The sequence below is a fragment of the Ranitomeya variabilis genome, chromosome 1, assembly GCF_051348905.1.
Source record: "Ranitomeya variabilis isolate aRanVar5 chromosome 1, aRanVar5.hap1, whole genome shotgun sequence".
Taxonomy (NCBI): Eukaryota; Metazoa; Chordata; class Amphibia; order Anura; family Dendrobatidae; genus Ranitomeya; species Ranitomeya variabilis.
The window spans coordinates 325,795,160-325,812,233 of record NC_135232.1 but is presented as its reverse complement, the minus strand read 5'-3'; the positions used below and the strand labels follow the sequence as shown (position 1 = coordinate 325,812,233).

At 42.9% G+C, this 17,074-nt stretch overlaps 1 gene segment (V, D, J or C); it reads left to right on the top strand.

Annotated features, from left to right (window-relative positions):
* Positions 1-3,277: 3,277 nt before the first annotated feature.
* Positions 3,278-17,074, top strand: part of LOC143817265 (T cell receptor delta constant-like) — a 48,421-nt gene continuing 34,624 nt past the window's right edge. The window contains 2 exon segments of the C gene segment in view: positions 3,278-3,723; positions 8,486-8,602. Of these exon segments, the coding sequence occupies positions 3,399-3,723; positions 8,486-8,601 (441 nt within the window).

Genomic DNA, 17,074 nt, shown 5'->3' with positions numbered 1-17,074 from the left:
ACTGAAAGCCGGCAACTCTCAGATGGAATAAAGTTCATTTTCTCTTGGGTTCTAAATTTTCACCAGGGCACCTTCATAATGTTATTAAGCTGCAGATTAACTCTATTAACAGCATTTTTCAACCTGACAGGTTCTCTTTAACAAGATATTTAACCACTTTAGTACTGAAGCCATTAACCTCATCAGCACTCCTTCAAAATGAGATATTTTGTTAAAATGTTTACTATTTTGCAGCACTGCATTAAGAAAACCAAAACATTTTCATTTTTCCATCAACAAAAAACAACAAAAGCACAAATGACTCTAATAATATATATAAATATATTATGTAAATAAAATGCAAATAACCTCTATATATGTGCATATATATGCACACGTATACATATACCCAAGGATTGTATGGGTGGAATCAGGTGCTCAGTAAGAAAGGGAAGTGGAAACCACTCAGATTATGTGTACACCAACCAATACAGAACAATTGGATAAGCAGGGAAATCCAGGCAGGAGAATTGGTGAAAAAATATATTTATTAGTTACAAAGTGGCAAACAATGCTGCATAAAAGTACATAAAATCATGAAATCAATGTGCACGTATGCAGCACCAAAGTATATAAAGCCATTAAAAAATTGATATATATAGATATATATAGTTGGTAATCAAAAAACCCCTAACTGGCAATAGAAGTATATTTACTAGCCCATGTACAAAAGCCGTATAAAACAATTTTATAATATATTAAAAAACGTGTGAAGTGACACTAAGAAACATACAATCAAAAATATAAAAATATATTAAATATGAGGAATACATAAAACCTCACAAAGTGCAATGTGAAAAACAAATCATTAATTGAATATTGTTAAATAAGAAGCTGTGCAGCTGAATAAAACCATAGAGTTGAAGAGCAGTGCACTGTGATTACTCAGCTCCTAATGAGCAAAAAAATGCAAAGATGTACAATGACGATAGCAAAGTACAAAGGGCATAGACAACAAAATAGTATACCTTAAGGGGTTAATGGGTCCTGTAACCACACGCACCCCGACGCGCGTTTCAGAATAAATTCCTTTGTTATATATATATATATATATATATATACATATATATTTTTTTTTTTATTTATTTTTTTTTTAAATGGCTTTATGTACTTTGGTCCTGCATACATGCACATTGATTTCATGATTTTATGTACTTTTATGCAAGATTGTTTGCCACTTTGTTACTAATAAATATTTTTTTCACCTATTCTCCTGCCTGGGTTTCCTTGCTTATCCAATTGTTCTGTATTGGTTGGTGTACACATTTTTCCATCAACGTACCTTTTTGAGGGCTAGCATAGTGGTACTTTCACATGCCACCATTTTCTGTCCATTTAACATGTTACCTTTTATTAACTTTTTAGGGAATTTAATTTTAAAAAAACTGCAATTTTCCCATTTTGCTTTGCTTTGTAAATGTAAACCTTTTACCATTCAGAATAAATAATGTGAACAATTAAAGACTGGATGCTTAGCCTGCTGAGATTTCTAGTATCTTCATACTTTTGCATAATACTACACTTAAAAAAAATACATAAGTGGTTTTTATAGTGCTAAATCAATCAAATTGTATGTGGGCTTTTTTTTCAAGATGAGTCATATTTTTTAAAAAATTTCATTTTGAGGTATACATAAATGATTTTGGTTTTGGAGGTGGAGTGGAAAAAAGGTCAATTCTACCCATGATTTTTTGTACTTTGTCCATGCGGTATCACACGTGTCTTTATATTAACCTGGAAGAAAATTGTTTTCCTTTGGTTTTTTGTGTGATTGTTTTAGATACATTTGTAAACTTTTATGAATTTCTTCCTGAAGTAGCATATTTAAGAGTTGCACATTTGTATTCTCCCCTCATTTGTCATAGTTTATTTTTATTTTTGCACTTATTTAGCCATATGAGGGCTTGTTTTTTTAACAACAACTTTAGTTTTGAATAGCACCATTCTTTTTGTATTTATTGATCTGAAAAATGAGAAAAAAAATCTAAGTTTGCCGTTGTTTTTTGGAGGTCACTTTTACGGCATTCATTGTGCAGTAAAAATGAACTGGCAACATGTTTCTTCAGACACTATGATTATGATGATACCAAACTTTTATAAATATTAATCTATTTGAGTGAATTACAAAAAAAAAGAGGTTTTTGTTTGTGTCCCTATTTTCTGAAACCCATAAGTTTTTTGCGTTGAAGGGCTTATTTTTTGTGTTGCAAGATGTCATTTTTATCTAAATCCTTTTTTAGGCATACAAGATGTTTTATTCTCTTATTGTTGCATTATTCGAGAGGGTGGATGGTACACTAGAGTACTTCTAGTGTTTCTATTTTTTTTCCCTTTAATTAAATTTATATCTTCTTAGATCACACTTTTATGGACATGAAGATACAAAGTATGTTAATTTTATTATTTCCTTATTTCTGGATTATCAAAAGTGGGTGGTTCAAGCTTTCTTTTTTTAATATTCTTAAAAAAATATTGCTTTTCACTTGTTCTGTAGGGCTAGACTTCATAGCGGAACAGCGTTAGTGACAATCGCATCCCTCAGAAGGTCTGCTGGCTTCCAAAGCAAGCCATTAGCATCCCTTCATAGCATTGCGGGAGGGGAGACAGCCATTTAAATACTGATGTCAGAAACTGATTTTAATGCTAACAACAACAGTCCAATCACCCAAAGAACAAGCATTTTGTTTGTTTGGTGATTGCCTCCATGTCTACAGAAGCTGTTGATCAGTGAAAAAGCATTCTAACCCAAGTATTAACTCGTCTAAATGTCAGTTTGTTTCTTGGCGACCAAAGGAAAGAAGGCAAGATCTAGCTAATATAGCTCTGGCAAAAATTAAGAGACCACTGCAAAATGTTCAGTTTGTGTGATTTTTCTCTTTACATGTACATTTTTGAGTAAAATGTACATTGTTCTTTTAGTCTATAAACTTCTGACAACGTCTCCAAATTTCCAAGCAATAAATTTTGTTTGTTTTTTTTTCTGAAAAGGAGAAATGGTCCAAATTAAAAAAAACAGTGCTTTCAGACCTCAAATAATGCAAAGAAAACAAGTTCATAACCATTTAGAAACAAGAATGCTAATGTTTTAACTCAGGTAGAGTTCAGAAATCAACATTTTTTACGGAATAACCATGATTTTTAATCACAGCTTTCATGCGTCTTGGCATGCTTTCCACCAGTATTTCACACTGCTTCTGGTACAAAAATTTAAGCAGTTCTTCTTTGTTTGATGGCTTGTGACTATCCATCATCCTCTTGATTACATTCCAGAGGTTTTCAATAGGGTTCAGGTCTGGAGATTGGGCTGCCCATGACAGGGTTTTCATTTGATGGTCTCTTAATTTTTGCCAGAGCTGTACATGTCCATGTTGTTTTGTATATTACTAAGATTATCACTGTTGAACTTTGATCCTTCTGTTATTCCAGGTATTAAGCCTACCACACCTCCTGAAGAAGTGTTTGAACTAAAAGCAAAAGGGGACGTCTCCTCCATCGCCTGCCTGGCAAAAGATTTCTACCCCAAGGATATTGAAATTTATGTTAATAAAACCAAACAAGAAAATGTTCAAACAATCTTGTCTAAGGAGGGATTGTACAGTGCGGTCATTGTTCAGAACGTGAAGTATGAGGACTTTACATGTGAGATCAAACAAACTCAAAACTTGACAATGGTCAAATCAAAAGGTAATAATATATTTACTCTATATCTGCCGTGGTTCTGAAAGTAACTGGAATTGATAATATTCTTTGCTTTTTTTAAGATGTGTTAACTAGAGATGAGTGCATCAGTTCGCTGTGAATTGACTTCAAGCCAATTTTCCTCAAATTTGCAGGTCTCTGTAAATTTGAACATATTGCGATTCAATTAGTGAGGATTGGCGACATTTCACACACTGTTGAAGACTCAGAGAGTGGACTAATAATGTTAGGTGTGGCAGACAGGCTTCTCCATAATGCTCTGCATATATCACATCACATGGCCTAGTGCAGCCAATATGGGTGGGTATCACAGAGGCTATAAAAGATGAGAAGCAGCAAATCAGTGGAATTTTAGGTTTTTACAGCACAGGGATAGAGGTCAAAGTGTACAGGTAATTCAGGAAGTGGAAAGGGATTGGATATGTGATTTGAAGGAGAGATCAGAGTCAAGCGAGCTTGTGGGACTGGGGAGAGTGGGCAGCCATTGATTTAATGGATAGGTCTGTTGGGGGGGGTTGAGTGAGACGGTGGAAAGATGATGAATTCTGTTTTATCCATGTTAAGTTTTAGAAATCTAGCAGAGAAGAAAGATGAAATAGCGGACAGACATTGTGGGATTCTGGTTAGTAAGGAGGTGATGCCGGGTCCAGAGAGCTAGATCTGTGTGTCATCATCATAAAGGTGATACTGCAAGCCATGGGACTCTATGAGCTGTCCCAGGACAAAGGTGAAGATGGAGAAGAGCAGGGGTTCAAGAACTGAACCTTGGGGGACACCAGCAGATACAGATAGGGGTTGAGGTGAGGAGGTGGTGTATGAGTGGGAGACACTAAATGTCCGATCTGTTAGGTATGAGGAGATCCAAGATAGGTCCCAATCTGTGAGATGAGAGAATCTGTAGTAAGTGAGATTGGATTGGATTTGACTGTTTGTAGGTTATTGGTGACTTTATTCAGGGTAGTTTCAGTGGAATGGTGCAGTCGGAAGCCAGATTGTAAGCGATTAAAGAGGAGAGGTGGGTCGACAGTTCAAGGTGGACGTGTTGTTCAACTAGTTTTGATGTATAGGGTAGATGTGGTATGGGGCAATAGCTAGACGGAGAATATGGGTCAAGGGAGGACTTTTTGAGGATGGGTGTGATTGAGGCATGTTTGAAGCATGAGGGAAAGATAGGTTGAGAAATGGTAACGGTGACCGTGAATGGATTGATTTCTGATATACTGCAGTAACAGCACCTTCATAACAGCATATTTTTGTTCTTTAAAGATTGCAAACAAGGAGGGTATTTTAATACCCACCTACAGTGGCTTGAAAAGGTATTCACTTCCTTGGCTTTTTACCTATTTTGTTACATTACAACCTGTGTTTAAATATTTTTGTAATTCGATTTTTGTATTATGCATCAGCACTAAATAGTCTAAGTTGGTGAAGTAAAGTGAGAAAAATATAGGCATAAATTAAATTTATAAGATCAAATAACTAAAAATTGACATGGGCATATGTATTCACCCCTTTTGCTATGAAGCCCTTAAAAATGTATGATGCAAGCAATTACCTTCACAAGTCACCTGCTTAGTGAAAGAAAGTACACCTGTGTGCAATCTAAGTGTCACATGGTCTGTCACTATATACACACATTTTCTGAAAGGCCACAGAGGCTGTAACCCCATTAAGCAGTAGGCACTACTAACCAAACAACCCCTTGAACGACAAGAAGATTTCCCAACAAGTCAGGAACTAAGTTGTTTAGAAGTATAAGTCAGGGTTGGGTTATAACAAATATCTCAGTCTCTGTTGATTCCCTGGAGCACCATCAAATCCATTATCAATAAATGTAAAAAACATGGTACCACAGCAATCTTTCCAAGAAAGGGCCACCCACAAAAACTCTCAGCTTGGGCAAGGAAGGCATTAATCAGAGAAGCAACACAGAGACCAAAGGTAGCCCTGAAGGAGCTGCAGAGTTCCCAAGTAGAGACTGGGTTATCTATCCATATGACCACAATAAGCCACACACTTCACAGAAGTGGCCTTTATGGAAGAATGGGCAAAAAAAAGCCTTTACTTACACACAAAAACTTTAAGGCTCATTTTGAGTTTGCCAAAACACATGTGTGGTAGACTCCCCAAATGTATGGAGAAAAGTTTTGACCTGATGAGCCCAAAATTGAACTTTTGGCCACCAAGGTAAACGCTATGTCTGGCACCAAACCAGCACAGCTCATCACTCCAAAAACACCATCCTCACAGTGAAACATGGTGGTGGCAGCATCATGCTGTGGGATGTTTTTCGTCAGCAGGGACAAACTTAGTTTGATAAAGGACACCTTGATCCTTTGAAATGTGTAACTAAATCTTGACATGTGAACTTTGCCATTGGCATGGTTTTTAAAGAAGCATTTTCTAATAATTTTTTTGGATTCAAAGAAGCTGGAACACATCTCCTTTTAAAAATTCCTGATCTTCCCTGATTCTGCTTCTGTTACCATTTTTCACTGCATCGCTCCATTGTAGAAATATTCACATTTGTTGATTTTGGAACAAACTATGTGAAATCTCTGCTTGGAGACCAACTAAATGCTTCTTTAGGGTCTTTAAGGTGTGTGCTTTCATCCCTCTCTCCTAGATGCTGTAACAGCTTGGCAGTGTATTAAACTGACAGTACATTATGATGGTGTGAACGCAGCCTGTTCTAAGATACTGCCAAACAGAAGAGTGAAAGTGATTTTGTCCAGACAAAACTGATGAAACACCTACAGTAGTTGATTTGCAAGTAGAGATGTCACATACCATGCACCAAAAGCATCAGATGTAACTACACTACTGTTCAAAAGTTTAGGATCACTTAGAAATTTCCTTATTTTTGAAAGAAAAGCACAGTTTTTTCCAATGAAGCTAACATTAAATGATTCAGAAATACACTCTATACATTGTTAATGTGGTAAATTACTATTTTAGCTGCAAACGCCTGGTTTGTAATGCAATATCTTCATAGGTGTATAGAGGCCCATTTCCAACAACCATCACTCCAGTGTTCTTATGGTACTTTGTGTTTGCTAACTGTGTAAGAAGGCTAATGGGCGGTTAGAATACACTTGAAAACCCTTGTGCAAGTATGTTAGCACAGCTGAAAACAGTTTGGATGATTAGAGAACCTATAAACCTGACTTTCCTTTGAGCTAGTTAAGAATCTAGAGCATTACATTTGTTGGTTCCATTAAACTCTCAAAATGACCAGAAAAAAAGAACCTTCATGTGAAACTCGATAGTCAATTCTTGTTAGAAATGAAGGCTATTCCATGCAAGAAATTGCCAAGAAAATGAAGATTTCCTACCACGGTGTACTACTCCCTTCAGAGCAGAGCGTAAACAGGCTCTAACCAGAGTGGAAAGAGAAGTGGGAGGCCCTCGCTGCACAACTGAGCAACAAGACAAGTACATTAGAGTCTGTAGTTTGAGAAATCGATGACTCACAGGTCCTCAACTGGCAGCTTCATTAAATAGTGCACGCAAAACGCCAGTGTCAACATCTACAGTGAAGAGGCGACTCCGGGATGCTGGCCTTCAGGGCAGAGTGGCAAAGAAAAAGCCATATCTGAGACTGGCTAATAAAAGGAAAAGATTAATATGGGTAAAAGAACACAGACATTGGGCAGAGGAAGATTGGAAAAAAGTGTTATGGACAGACGAATCCAAGTTTGAGGTGTTTGGATCACACAGAAATACCTTTGTGAGGCGCAGAACAACTGAAAAGATGCTGGAAGAGTGCCTGATGCCATCTGTCAAGCATGGTGGAGGTAATGTGATGGCCTGGGGTTGCTTTGGTGCTAGTAAAGTAGGAGATTTGTACAAGGTAAAGGGGATTTTGAATAAGGAAGGCTATCACTTCATTTTGCAATGCCATGCCATACCCTGTGGGCAGCGCTTGATTGGAGCCAATTTCATCCTACAACAGGACAATGACCCAAAGCACACCTCCAAACTATGCAAGAACTATTTAGGGAAGAAGCAGGCAGCTGGTATTCTATCTGTAAGGGAGTGGCCAGCGCAGTCACCAGATCTCAACCCCATTGAGCTGTTGTGGGAGCAGCTTGACCGTATGGTACGCAAAAAGTGCCCATCAAGCCAAACCAACTTGTGGGAGGGGCTTCTGGATGCATGGGGTGAAATTTCTCCAGATTACCACAGCAAATTAAGTGCTAGAATGCCAAAGGTCTGCAATGCTGTAATTGCTGCAAAGGGAGCATTCTTTGATGAAAACAAAGTTTGAAGGAGAAAATTATTATTTCACATAAAAATCTTTTTTTCGAATCTTGTCAATGTCTGGACTAGATTTTAAATTCATTTGGCAACTCATTTGATTAATAAAATATTGAGTTTTCATGGAAAACACAAAATTGTCTGGCTGACCCTAAACTTTTGAACGGTAGTGTATGTCTGCAGTAGAGTTCTCACTTCCATTGTGTGAACTATAGGCAGTAATAGATATTGCCTTAGGATGATAACACCTATCCACATGCCGTATTACAATATATGGTCTTCAAAGGGGGAGCCCTTTGGTGGACTCTGTAAATACACACATTACATGGACAACATTTCATGCAATTTTGCCATTTGCGCATGCTGAGACATCTGTCTGTTAGACAGTACAACATTGTGTATGAAATGCTTACTGCATTACCTGTTTGTCATAATTCCGTAAATTTACTGGATTAGCTTTTATACTCTAATTTCTGCTATCTTCCAGTTCCCAGTATGAAGGAAATCAATATGCTCTCCTTAACTGTAATGGGGATGAGGACATTGTTTGCCAAAATTCTGGTCTTCAACCTAATCCTGAGTGCAAAGATCTTCTTACTGTAAGGTGAGCACCTAATACAAATTCAACAACAGTAAGAAAACTCCATATAAGTGACAGTATAGATATAACATGTAAGTAATAGATATTCAAAACAATGTAGAAATTTAAAGAGCAACCATTGTTTTAATTTTTATTTCATAAATCAATTGTTTATATGACAATAAGAAACTTTGTAATATATCTTATCAGAGAAAACAGCTTCTTTCTCCTCCTAGACTGATCAGTCATTAACAGAATTCTCAATTCTGAGGTCAAACCTGTATTCAGGGAAGACAGATTATTACATTACTGAAATAGGAGATAGCAGCTGCTATGGATACAATTCAATATAGATGAGAGGAGGGAGGAGCTGGAGACATAGCACCTTCCTCCTCCCCGCCTACCTAGATAGAATTTTATCAATAGCAGCTGTCATCTCCTTTTTCAATAATGGGAGTTTATTTTCACTGAATGCAGATTTTATTTCAGAATTGAAAAATTTGATAATGACTGATCAATATTAGCAGAGAAAGAAGCAGATTTCTGTGATAAGAAATATTACAAAGTTGCTTACTTTCACAACTCCTATTGATTTATAAAATAAAAATTAAAGTGATGGTTACTCCTTAAACAATGACTTGCCTTGTTTTCTTGCCTGGGAAACACATCAATAGAAAATAGATTTCGTTTAAATGGGTACCATGATGTCCCTACAAAGGTGAAACTTCAATAGTCGGTAAGACAAAAAACATTTCTAAAAGAAATGCACAAATATAACCTTGAACAGCATAACACACATGGTCAAAATTGTTGGTACCCCTCGTTTAATGGCAGAAAAACCCACAATGGTCACAGAACTAACTTGAATCTTACAAGAGTAATGATAAATAAAAGATCTTTGAAAAAGAACAAATGAAAGTCAGACATTGCTTTTCAACCATGCTTCCACAGAATTTAAAAAAAAATAAAACTCATGAAATAGGCCAGGACAGAAATGATATTAACTTAATATTTTGTTGCACAACTTTTTGAGGCAATCACTTCAATCAAATGATTCCTGTAACTGTCAATGAGAGTTCTGCACCTCTCGACAGGTATTTTGGCCCGCTCCTTAAGAGCAAACTGCTCTAGTTGTCTCGTGTTTGAAGGTTGCGTTTTCCAGACGACATGTTTCAGCTCTTTCCAAAGATGCTCAATAGGATTTAGGTCAGGGTTCATAGAAGGCCACTTCAGAATAGTCCAATGTTTTCCTCTTAGCCATTCATGGGTGTTTTTAGCTTTGTGCTTTGGGTCATTATCATAATGCAAGACCCATGACCTGCGACTGAGACCAAGCTTTCTGACACTGGGCAGCACATTTCTCTCTAGAATCCCTTGATAGTCTTGAGATTTCATTGTACCCTGCACAGATTCTAGACACCCTGTGCTAGATGCAGCAAAGCAGCCCCAGAACATAACAGAACCTCCTCCATGTTTCACAGTAGGGACAGTGTTCTTTGATTGATATGCTTCATTTTTCCATCTGTGAACATAGAGCTGATTTGCCTTGCCAAAAAGTTCCACTTTTGTCTCGTCTGTCCATAGGACATTCTCCCAGAAGCTTTGTGGCTTGTCAACATGTAGTTTGGCAAATTCCAGTCTGGCTTTTTTATGATTTTTTTTTTCAACAATGGTGTCCTCCTTGGTCGTCTCCCATGAAGTCCACTTTGGCTCATACAATGACGGATGGTGCAATCTGACACTGATGTTCCTTGAGCTTGAGGTTCACCTTTAATCTGTTTAGAAGTTTTTCTGAGCTCTTTTGCTACCATTCGTATTATCCGTCTCTTTGATTTGTCATCAATTTTCCTCCTGCGGCCACGTCCAGGGAGGTTGGCTACTGTCCCATGGATCTTAAATTTCTGAATAATATGTGTAACCGTAGTCACAGGAACATCAAGCTGCTTGGAGATGGTCTTATAACTTTTTCCTTTAAAATGTTTGTCTAGAATTTTCTTTCTAATCTCCTGAGACAACTCTTTCCTTTGCTTCCTCTGGTCCATGTTGAGTGTGATACACCTCATGTCACCAAACAGCACAGTGAGTATCTGTAGTCCTATATACAGGCCCAAACACTGATTCCAGGATTGTAGACACCTGTGATGCTAGTTAGTGGACACACCTTGATTTAACGTGTCCCTTTTGTCACATTATTTTCAGGGGTACCATCATTTCTGTCCAGGTCTATTTTATGAGGTTTATTTTTTTTTAATTCTGTGGAAGTCTGGTTGAAAAGCAATGTCTGACTTTCATTTGTTCATTTTTATAGATCTTTTATTAATTATTACTTTTGTCAGATTCAAGTTACATTTCTGTGACCATTATGGGTTTTTCTGTTATTAACCCCTTAACGACTGCCGATACGCCTTTTAACGGCGGCCGCTAAGGGAACTTAAACCACAGCGCCGTTAATTAACGGCGCTGTGGAAAAAGTGAATAGCGCCCCCCAGAGTCGGATTTTCTCTGGGGTCTCGGTTGCCGAGGGTACCCGAGACCCCAGAGAACATGATTTGGGGGTTTTTACCGACCCCCGAGTTGCGATCGCCGGTAATTAACCGTTTACCGGCGGTCGCAACAAAAAAAAAAAACGCGATTTGCCATTTAATTTCTCTGTCCTCCGATGTGATTGCACATCGGAGGACAGAGAAATAGGGTCCCCGATGGCCCCAAATAGCCCCCCAATACTCACCTATCTCCCCCGGTGCTCCTCGTGGCTCCCGATGGGCGCTGCCATCTTTTTTCCGGGGAAAAAATGGCGGGCGCATGCGCAGTGCGCCCGCCGCCCGGCACCCGGAAGATCTTTGGGGTCTCGGCTGCCGGGGGTAGCCAAGACCCCAAAGAACATGATCGGGGTCGGTTTTTACCGACCCCTGTTTTGCGATCACCGGTAATTAACTGTTTACCGGCGACCGCAAAAAAAAAAAAACAAAAACGATCTGTAATTCTCTGTCCTCTGATGTGATCGCACATCAGAGGACAGAGAAATAGGGGGATTCGGGGACCCTATCATACTCACCCGGTGTCCCTGGGTCCTCCTGCGTCTCCTCCTGCCGGCCGGCCTCTTCCTCGGGAAAGAAAATGGTGGGCGCATGCGCAGTGCAGTTGGGGCTAAATTTAGGGTTAGGGCTAGGGTTAGGGTTAGGGCTAGGGTTAGGGCTAGGGTTAGGGCTAGGGCTAGGGTTAGGGTTAGGGTTAGGGCTAGGGTTGGGGCTAAATTTAGGGTTAGGGCTAGGGTTAGGGTTAGGCTACTTCCACACTAGCGTTTTTTGGCTTCCGTCGCAATGCGTCGGAGAAAAAAACGCATCCTGCAAAAGTGCTTGCAGGATGCGTTTTTTTCTCCATTGACTTGCATTAGTGACACATTGCGACGGATTGCCACTAGTGTTGAGCGATACTTTCCGATATCGGAAAGTATCGGTATCGGAAAGTATCGGCCGATACCGTCACAGTATCGGAATCCAATCCGATACCGATACCCGATCCCAATGCAAGTCAATGGGACGAAAATATCGGAATTAAAATAAACCCTTTCTTTCCTTGTAGGTTAATTCTACATGAAGGAAAACAACTAAGAATAATGTAGGATGTATTGGGGGAGGTGGCGGAGACATTAAAGGCACAGGGGTTTATCCCAATCAAATAGAATAGCAGTATTTTTAATTTTTTTATGACGTTCGGCGTTAGAAAGAATTTGACTATGTTAATTTTTTATTTATTTTGTCAGATATTGATGTTTCACTACTTCCACGCCCTTCACCCTATTTTTTACTTCTCCCACACTTTCTTCTTCATTATCCTCATCATCAGCTTCTGTGACATCAACTTCTTCACCTTATTCATCTTCTTCTTTTCTACGTATATATATATATTTTTTTTTTACATTGTTCATATTCTTTTTATTTAACTATTATCTTTTTTATATTCAACTTCTTCATCATATTCTTATTTGTGACAGGCATTCCCGTAGTTGTTATCTATAAAAGTTTGAAGATTACACCTTCCGTTCTGCCTGTCACAAAACAGTTACATTTGTCCGCGTTCAGTTTGGCCTGCAGCATCAGGCTTTATCCAGGGGCACCACGAGGAGGAACGGACTCACCCCCATACACTGCTTAGTCTTCTTCTGCTTATAATTTAGATAATATCTTTTGCTCTGATATTTAGTCTTATGCTTAATGTTCTTCTGCTCTTTGTTCTGCAGCCTCTTGTTCTTCTGCTTCTCGGTCTTCCAGGTTGTCGTCGTCATCTCCAGGGTCGTCATCTCCAGGGTCGTCGTCATCGGGGTCGTCGTCATCGGGGTCGTCGTCATCGGGGTCGTCTTCAGGGTCATCGTCTCCAGGGTCGTCGTCATCTCGGTGGTTGTCGTCTCTGGTGTCGTCATCATCTTAGGGGTGGTCTTCCGGGTCATCGTCTTTCGGGTCTTGAACTTGGAAATGTAGCAGAAGGTACAAGAAGGCTGAGAAAATGCCGAGAAACAGCTGATGGAACTGGAACTCGGATGGCTACCCGAAGGTCCAAGAGCCAATGGAACTACCGAGGACCAGCTGACGTTACTGGAACCCGGTTACTAAGCAGGAGGTACCCGTGCCTGAAAGCACTACCAAGGACCACCTGATGTTGGTGGAACTCGGATACCCAGAGGGAGGCACCTAAGCCAAAGGCTCTGCCCGGAACCAGCTGACGGTACTGGAACCAGGATGGGGAGCAGAAGGTACAAGAGCAAAAGACACTGCCGAGAACCAGCTGACGGTACTGGAACCCGGATGGGTAGCCGAAGGTCCAAGAGCCAATGGAACTACCGAGGACCAGCTGACGTTACTGGAACCCGGTTACTAAGCAGGAGGTACCCGTGCCTGAAAGCACTACCAAGGACCACCTGACGTTGGTGGAACTCGGATACCCAGAGGGAGGCACCTAAGCCAAAGGCTCTGCCCGGAACCAGCTGACGGTACTGGAACCAGGATGGGGAGCAGAAGGTACAAGAGCAAAAGACACTGCCGAGAACCAGCTGACGGTACTGGAACCCGGATGGGGACCTATTCAAGCTTGTCTTCCTAGGGCCCCAACTGGCGGTGTGTTAGAGCCCAGGGACAGCAGGAGGAGGAGCAGGGGGAGGGGAGTGTAGGCCGAAGCCTGCACAGGCGGCAGCTTTGGGTGTGTTGTGTCTGCGTGGCTTTTGCAGGACACGTTGCCGGCTACACAGCAGGGGAACAGCTGGCGGTGCTGGACCCCACTGACACATTGGCGAGGTGTTTGGCTCTGTGCAGCCAGCACTTCCGGACAGCAACTAGCGTTGTTGGAGCCCGGGCTCTGCAGGTGGAGCAGAGTGTAGGCCGAAGCCTAATTGAACCGATTTCAAAAGTCACCTTTAACCCCCCCTCAGGGGTTACAAAGTAGAAGAGCCACAGCTTATGCAGCAGCAGTGCTGCGCAAGTCAAAGGTTGCTCTTGTAATTTTTCTCCTAGCACACGCTGAATGGAACACGTATAACATTTAGCCCTTTATACAGTCAAACTGTGTAATGGAGGCGAGAGTTCCCTTTGTAATGAGACGCAGCACAGGTGTCAAGAATCCCACCTTGGTGCTGGGTGCAGCCTCCCAAGCGTTGTTATTTGCTGTACAGGAGTCTGCGCTGTCGTGTTATCCCCTGGCCTAGCGCCGTTAGCGCTGCCCATCTTCTGGCATCATGTAATGTCGGCCGGTGCGGTTCGCGATGCCCATGAATCCCAGCCCCGCAGTGTCTTAACATTGTTAAAACACTGCGGGGCTGGGATTCAGGGCCTGGCGCAGCACATATGTTCGCCTCTCACACTCGGGTCCTTACACCCGCTTCAGACTGTGCGGCGTCATCTGATCCCTTATCGCATGCCACGGCCATGAAGCCGCACAGTCCGAAGAAGGCGGAAGGAGAGGAGGGACAGGCGAACTGATGCACTGATCCTGCCCATGAATCACACCCTCGCAGTCCCAATAAATAAGACACCGAGGGGCGTTGTGTGGGTCAGGGCGGCCGCAGAGGCGCAGCCAGCCAAACAATGATGCCAGAAGACGGGCAGCGCTACCAAGGGGGTTGCAGCGTGTCATTACAAAGGAAAGTCACACCACCGGGACGGTTAAATGGTCACACAGAGGACACATTTCAGACGTGTTTTCAGTTCCACATGTGCGAGGAGAATACGTTTCTGAGCCACCTTGCACACATGCAGCATTACCGCTGTACAAGGTGGCTGGATAACGTAAAAACGCCTGGGGGAGGGGGGACAGGTTCCCTTCAATTTCAGTTCTTGTGTCTGCGTGGCTTTTGCAGGACACGTTGCCGGCTGCACAGCAGGGGAACAGCTGGCGGTGCTGGACCCCACTGACACATTGGCTGGTGTTTTTCTCTGTGCAGCTAGCACATCTGGGCCCCAACTGGCGGTGTGTTAGAGCCCAGGGACAGCAGGAGGAGGAGCAGGAGGAGGAGGAGCAGGGGGAGGGGAGTGTAGGCCGAAGCCTGCACAGGCGGCAGCTTTGGGTGTGTTGTGTCTGCGTGGCTTTTGCAGGACACGTTGCCGGCTACACAGCAGGGGAACAGCTGGCGGTGCTGGACCCCACTGACACATTGGCGAGGTGTTTGGCTCTGTGCAGCCAGCACTTCCGGACAGCAACTAGCGTTGTTGGAGCCCGGGCTCTGCAGGTGGAGCAGAGTGTAGGCCGAAGCCTAATTGAACCGATTTCAAAAGTCACCTTTAACCCCCCCTCAGGGGTTACAAAGTAGAAGAGCCACAGCTTATGCAGCAGCAGTGCTGCGCAAGTCAAAGGTTGCTCTTGTAATTTTTCTCCTTGCACACGCTGAATGGAACACGTATAACATTTAGCCCTTTATACAGTCAAACTGTGTAATGGAGGCGAGAGTTCCCTTTGTAATGAGACGCAGCACAGGTGTCAAGAATCCCACCTTGGTGCTGGGTGCAGCCTCCCGAGCGTTGTTATTTGCTGTACAGGAGTCTGCGCTGTCGTGTTATCCCCTGGCCTAGCGCCGTTAGCGCTGCCCATCTTCTGGCATCATGTAATGTCGGCCGGTGCGGTTCGCGATGCCCATGAATCCCAGCCCCGCAGTGTCTTAACATTGTTAAAACACTGCGGGGCTGGGATTCAGGGCCTGGCGCAGCACATATGTTCGCCTCTCACACTCGGGTCCTTACACCCGCTTCAGACTGTGCGGCGTCATCTGATCCCTTATCGCATGCCACGGCCATGAAGCCGCACAGTCCGAAGAAGGCGGAAGGAGAGGAGGGACAGGCGAACTGATGCACTGATCCTGCCCATGAATCACACCCTCGCAGTCCCAATAAATAAGACACCGAGGGGCGTTGTGTGGGTCAGGGCGGCCGCAGAGGCGCAGCCAGCCAAACAATGATGCCAGAAGACGGGCAGCGCTACCAAGGGGGTTGCAGCGTGTCATTACAAAGGAAAGTCACACCACCGGGACGGTTAAATGGTCACACAGAGGACACATTTCAGACGTGTTTTCAGTTCCACATGTGCGAGGAGAATACGTTTCTGAGCCACCTTGCACACATGCAGCATTACCGCTGTACAAGGTGGCTGGATAACGTAAAAACGCCTGGGGGAGGGGGGACAGGTTCCCTTCAATTTCAGTTCTTGTGTCTGCGTGGCTTTTGCAGGACACGTTGCCGGCTGCACAGCAGGGGAACAGCTGGCGGTGCTGGACCCCACTGACACATTGGCTGGTGTTTTTCTCTGTGCAGCTAGCACATCTGGGCCCCAACTGGCGGTGTGTTAGAGCCCAGGGACAGCAGGAGGAGGAGCAGGAGGAGGAGGAGCAGGGGGAGGGGAGTGTAGGCCGAAGCCTGCACAGGCGGCAGCTTTGGGTGTGTTGTGTCTGCGTGGCTTTTGCAGGACACGTTGCCGGCTACACAGCAGGGGAACAGCTGGCGGTGCTGGACCCCACTGACACATTGGCGAGGTGTTTGGCTCTGTGCAGCCAGCACTTCCGGACAGCAACTAGCGTTGTTGGAGCCCGGGCTCTGCAGGTGGAGCAGAGTGTAGGCCGAAGCCTAATTGAACCGATTTCAAAAGTCACCTTTAACCCCCCCTCAGGGGTTACAAAGTAGAAGAGCCACAGCTTATGCAGCAGCAGTGCTGCGCAAGTCAAAGGTTGCTCTTGTAATTTTTCTCCTTGCACACGCTGAATGGAACACGTATAACATTTAGCCCTTTATACAGTCAAACTGTGTAATGGAGGCGAGAGTTCCCTTTGTAATGAGACGCAGCACAGGTGTCAAGAATCCCACCTTGGTGCTGGGTGCAGCCTCCCGAGCGTTGTTATTTGCTGTACAGGAGTCTGCGCTGTCGTGTTATCCCCTGGCCTAGCGCCGTTAGCGCTGCCCATCTTCTGGCATCATGTAATGTCGGCCGGTGCGGTTCGCGATGCCCATGAATCCCAGCCCCGCA